Source organism: Sinocyclocheilus anshuiensis, unplaced genomic scaffold, assembly GCF_001515605.1.
Source record: "Sinocyclocheilus anshuiensis isolate Anshui unplaced genomic scaffold, SAMN03320099.WGS_v1.1 scaffold1262, whole genome shotgun sequence".
NCBI lineage: Eukaryota > Metazoa > Chordata > Actinopteri > Cypriniformes > Cyprinidae > Sinocyclocheilus > Sinocyclocheilus anshuiensis.
The window spans coordinates 102,546-108,958 of record NW_015558617.1 but is presented as its reverse complement, the minus strand read 5'-3'; the positions used below and the strand labels follow the sequence as shown (position 1 = coordinate 108,958).

The 6,413-nt window shown below is 34.8% G+C and overlaps 1 protein-coding gene across 1 annotated transcript in view; it reads right to left on the bottom strand.

The window, feature by feature from the left end:
• Positions 1–3,906: 3,906 nt before the first annotated feature.
• gbgt1l1 (globoside alpha-1,3-N-acetylgalactosaminyltransferase 1, like 1) overlaps positions 3,907–6,413 on the bottom strand; it is a 26,892-nt gene continuing 24,385 nt past the window's right edge. The window contains exons 4-6 of the mRNA XM_016476297.1: positions 5,656–5,679; positions 5,212–5,346; positions 3,907–4,797 (exon numbers count right to left, since the gene is read on the bottom strand). Coding sequence (XP_016331783.1) covers positions 4,107–4,797; positions 5,212–5,346; positions 5,656–5,679 — 850 coding nt within the window. The 3' untranslated portion in view covers positions 3,907–4,106. The remainder of the gene's footprint in view (positions 4,798–5,211; positions 5,347–5,655; positions 5,680–6,413) is intronic.

Below are 6,413 nucleotides of genomic sequence, written 5' to 3'. Positions count from 1 at the left end.
TGGGCTCTCCCTCACTCTCTGAGCCTGCTTCTGCCTCATCTTCAATGGAAGTAGGGGAGAGTGGGGTAAGTTGAGCCAGTGGGTAAGTGGACCCACCCCCCGTTTCTTGGCAACTGTACACTTTTACTGTCATGTGACCATGTTTTTTGGAACCACCCATCATTTCTGCCACACTGTGAAAAGGAGAAACACATGGGGGAATGGAAGGTACCCATTTACTTTAAAAACTTGTCAAAGTCAAATTTTAGCATAACAGATGTAATGGTTGTTAAGTCAAAGCAAATTTATCCAAGTCTAAAAATATTTATGATACATAGGTGATTTAGCAACATATAAAACCATGCAAATCATTTAGCTAAATATTAGCCTGAACTGGTAAGCTACAGTAGCTATTTTTTTTTCCAAAATGGCAGCTATGGGGCAAAGTGAGCCAAATGTTGTGGGGTAAGCATTTTCAGCATTTTCACTTACCCCACCATAAGCTACTGTAGTTAAGTTAAATCTCTGAATTATAAACAATGTGATATATGTGATATTATTGGTTTAGTTTGTCATATATACATATTATTTGTAGTTTATTTGATATATCACACATTATAATCAGATATATCTTTCCACCTGTAGTCCCTACCCTAATGGCCAACAAACTTAGTCTGTTTTTAGGAAGGCTACAACTTTGGTGTTCAACATATTGTTTCAGAAATGCAAACAATTAAATATTGAAATGTAATCTTCATTTGGTTGGTTTTATGTTGCTAAAGTTAACATTTAAACTTAATTTTGTTGGTTTTATGTTGCTAAAGTTAACTTCATGAAAAGAAATATGACTGTTTGTAAAAGGAAATTATTAAATTAGTTTTTTAATTATTATTATTTATTTCACATGGGTTTGAATCAGATTTGGTCAGATGGTCATTTTACACCCAGATGCTGCATCTTACCCACTGACTCGACTCGGGTCAACTTACCCCTAACCCGAGGCAAACTGAGCCATGGGAACACTTTTATTATAAGAAGCCATATTTTTAGAACCCTTTGTCAAAGATACATTCTGATCATTTAAAATGATAGGAATACTTTCATTAGGATAGGATAGGATAGGATAGGATAGATACTACTTTCTTTGTACTTCTGTGTAATTTTCGCTTATCTTGAGGACCACATAAGTAAAAAATGGCTAATCTTACCCCACTCTCCCCTAATGTAATTTTAAACCATTTTTTTTCTCTGTGTGTAAATGTTTTATCCTGAAATAAGTGTGATCACATGGTTGTTTGGCTTGAGGCACAGATCTATGGAGTGAATGCTGGAGTTTAAATTAGTATTACCTTTGGCATCAAATACAAAGTTCTGTCATGAAACTTTAGATGGTGCAACTGATTGGTTCTTTTGTATCAGCAGCCAATGAACTACACATAGTGCACATTCTAACTAGTGTTAAGTCAGTCGGCATGGTAGCCAAGGCACACATAGCCATGGGCCAGTAGTGTTAAGCTGGTCGGCATGGTAGCCCAGGCACACATAGATAGTTATACATGCGGTTCACATGGCTCTTTGAAGCAGCAGCAGTGCATATGTCTTGGCAATAGATCTGCTTGTTTGTGAACATTTGGGCGGCGTTATGCAAATCTTCCCACATAGCGACGTAGATATGTGGGGGCGTGTTAGAACGAGCCATTTTAGGCGTGGCTGACTCTTAACTTTTATAAAGAATATCTCTTTGGATTTGAGACTTTAGTCTTTGCAACTTTACAGATCTTCTTTATGCACCAAGAGCTTGTAACACTCCAAAGAGAAAGGAAAAATTGAAATCGCATCATATGACCCCTTTAAAAGATGATATCTCCTTTTGCATTGAACTTTCAGCTTAGTAACTTTACAGATATTGTTTATGCTCAAACAGCAACATTACACTCTAACGTTAAAAAAGTGAAATCGCAATCAACCACCCCTTTAATAAAATATGTGTTATAGATTACTAGTATCAAGACGATCAAGACAAGTGATTATAATGGGAAATATACTTAATTACAAGAATTAAAGTGACAAACTGCTAAATATTCGTTATGTTGATTTACCTGCTGACTTGCAGGAGCTTTGAATTCATGTTTGTAATGTTGAACTGCCTTTAGCAGCTTCCCTTCGCTCTTTCTCTCTCTGTCGCTGTTTTTTCGAAGGCAATTTTTTTCTACAAAGTGTGCCAACAACAGCAAATTTTGTGTTATTTATATTAGATCTGATCGGGTATAATAATTTTATTAGACATTATAATTATAAGAACGTGGATATTTTGTTGTAATCACTTTACCGACTGAAATACAAAAACAAATGACTAATTCAGCGAATCATCCACTGACTGTAATGTGGATTGTAATGCATCTACCTGTTAATGAACGAGCTTCGGGAACTGTGGTCTCCACTCCAGAGAGCAGCACACCGATCGTGATTCGTGAGAAATGCTGCGGAGCGGGCGGGAAAACACTGAGCAGATTAACGGAATCAGCGGATCTTTAGCGGAGCGGTAACAGAACGCTTTGAGCTGGGGTGAGGGTGGGGGCTGGTGAGAGGGGCACCTCAGCCGATGAGGGCAAAGGGGCAGTGGCTCTCACCGGGCCACCCCCCTGTGCACAGCCCTGGTTCCAAGCATGGTTGGTCAAGTGGTTCCTTGACCAAATTAAAGTTCCATATCTTTATGCGAATCTTTAGAGCAAATGTTTGAAGATAATCTTGCTGAACAACCTTTATAACTTTATATGTGGATCTATAGCTGGATCTTTATGTAAATTACTTTAGCTGGATCTATATGTAAATTATGGTTTAAAGGACCATCAATTTAAAGTACAGGTGTGCAAATAGGAGGATTGAATTGCAGGAGTGGTTGGAAAAGAGTATCAGGACTTTACAGTGCACACCAGATATTGTGGTAGACTTCAAATATTATACTGCAAACATTACAAACAATACATGTGAAACAGCATAAAAATTAGATTAAGTTAATCTAAAGATTAAATTAAGACTAGTCAAAATTCCAGCTTGTGGGACATTAAATTAATTGGAAATGTTTTTTGAATACTGTTTTTGTTCTAATTTAATGTATTATCATTAGTATTATTTCTTAAAAAGTTGTACCATATTTTAAAAAGCAGTAGCTACATTCTTAATACATTTATGGTTTAAGAAATACATTTTTACAAGTGTCATTGTTCGGGTTTACTATAAATGTAGTGTGTGTTTTCAGTATTTTGAGGTAAATAGATTAGGTCTATTTATGAGTTTTGATTAGGTCTTATACACTGCAAAATAAACATAAAACATTGAATTAATTTTATGCTTAAAACAAGTAAAAATCTCCAAATAGACCAAGAGAAAACACATTTTACATGATGTCTAAAAACAAGTCTTAATTATTATTTGCTTCTCAGGTTAATTAATGTTGTTTTAAGGATACGACTTTTTTTTACTAGAAAAAGTCAGAGAAGAAAAACAGGATTTGCCATGAGAAATATTATTAGATGTTTTATATGAGTACATCTGGTCATCACTGATTCACAGCTCACAAGAACATTATATACACATATATACATATATATATATATACATATATATATATACACATATATACATATATATATACATATATACATACACATATATACATATATATATACATATATATATACATACATATATATATATATATGTATATATATATATATATATATATATATATATATATATATATATATATATATATATATATATATATATATATATATATATATATATATATATATATATATATATATATATATATATATATATATATATATATATATATATATATATATACATATATATATATATATATACACACACACACACACACACACACACACACGGCATCTTAATTGAATTGTGAATTATATATCTGAAAAATATTATGGCACATGATTTATCAGCATTTAACAAGGTATCAGACATTGTCAGTCATAATAAAAACTATATGTCTTTCAGTTAAATGTCCTTGTGGAAAGCCAAGTTTAACATTTTTTTTTCCCCTTGTGAAACTCAACATGTTGATGAAGATGTAAACTTTCACAAAATTGCTACAAGTTTGGACGAACTTCAGCATTGTTTTTAGCTACATGAGAGAAGCGAATTATTTTCACTTGGCCTGCACTCATACTAATGTCCCGCCACAGATATTCAGGTGAAAGCAGTTTGCTGGGTTTGTTATAAAAGAAATACTTGTTCAAGTGAGATTCCTCGTGCCATATCGCCTCAATGGAGTTTGCAGCATCAATGTTCAGCTGCTCTCGGCAGGTTTTGGTGAGATTTTGTACATCTTTCAATGAGCCGCCAAATGCAGCACCAGTATAATAATAATCACCTTCCCCAGCTGGAATATATGCTTGAGACTCTCGTCTGTGCTCATATGTAAATATGAACCTTGGAACATTAAAGAACCAAGGATGTATCACACCTACCAAATGACCCAAAGTCTCCACACCCCAACGGCCATAGAACTTTGTATCTACGTCAAGGCAGAAAATATAGTCTGCCTCATTGGCCAGTTCATTCTCTATTAGTTTTTTCAGTATTTCCATCCTGCCCATACTAATGTCCTGCCATCTGTTCAAACTTGGAACCTTCTTTACTGTCAGATAACGTTCTTGTCCTAGTTTTACATTAGGAATTGCCTCTGGTTGATCAGTAAACAGGTAGTAATGCACTCGAAATCCAACAAAGTAATGCTCCTCTGCTGACTCCAGAAAATCTTTGAGAAAACGTGTATATCTGGAAAAAAGTGAGAGGAACAGGTATTACAATGTATCAATTTTATGTGTATGTTACTGACCCCATATATAATTTTTAAAGAAATTAATACTTTTATTAAGCAAGGACAGTAAAAACAAACTATTGTTACAAAAGATATCTATTTCAAATCAATGCTATACACAAAATATAAACAAAAGACACTTTTATTAGTAAAGTAGCTTGCATGTACAGTAAGCATGCAGTTTGCCTTTCCTTAGTAATTTTGTTGCTAGTTAAATTTACAAAATCTAAGGACATCACAAAATCTTCCAAGAACACTGTATTAACATAAAAGATAATAAAATAAATAGAATATAATGAAATAAAAGGGGGAGAAATGATCAAGAGAAAAATATGTATTTTGAGAGTCTGAGAAGTATGTAAATTTGTTACTTTCCCAAAGCGAAGAGAGTGGTCGCTACGGTGATGTTTTGTTGTTTGTAGATAGAGTCGATCAGTGTGGAGTCAAAGGTTCCCTCCCAAACAATCGGGGCTAACCATGGTGTTACAGAAGCAACATCTGTCCGACTGTATTAAACACACACACACACACACACACACACACACACACACACACGTAATCATTCACTGATTACAATTAAAAATTGGTGTTCCTATGTAAGCATGTGTACACTGTAAACAGTTTCCATAAGCAGCATATATTTTCAACAATTTGCAAAAATTAAAGAATTTGCATTCTTCAATTATCTTATGTCAGGGTATTAAACAGTGTCTTAAGTTTAAAAGCACCATATAGTGTAATTATGTGTGTGCATGAGCTTACTTGTATGTTGAAGAGAGAATACATATGTGTGTATGCATTATATGAATACTTACCCCAGGTGACCTGTTAGATGATTTCTGCAACCCAAAACACAAATATGACTGGACTATGTAACTCATGTTTAGGTGTAATCAAACGACAACAGCAGGGTTTTCCATAGTCAAGCAACAGTCCTCATCTGTATGTCAGAGTATACATAACATTATGCTTAATTACATGTCACATACCACCGGTATTTCAGAGCATACGCACAATGTGTATAAATACTGGGTGAGGCTGAGCTACAATTGTGTTATCCGTCTGTCCACTCAATAACTGTGGTACACAATAATTGCACTGGTATGATTTCAGTCGGACTAAAGCCGTTATATTGTGACATTTTAATAAATTGTAGCCTCAATTTCCTGTTCTTAGCTGACAGGACTGGCACCTGGGCTGCGTTCAGCCCCGACAAAATGGTGCAAAACGTTTTTTAAACCGAAACGGTGGTGTGTTGAACACCCATGACGCAAGAGTTGCAACTATGGCAGCTGAGAAGGCCATTCTTTGTGTTCTTTTTGAAGAATTTTCGGAGCCTGATGAAATCAGTATAAATACGTGTTTAATACTGCAAAATACACTCGATGTTAGGCTACAGTCACTGCCCTTGCCGTCCAGAATAAAAGAGAACATTCCAATCGAGTGAAGGGATTTGTGGAAACTGTCGTTCCTAATTATTGTGATGTGATCCAACTTTTGCCTCGCATTTCAGGATGAAAAGACAAACATTTCAGGTGAAGGATAATCCACTTCTTACCTCCGAGACTGTGTT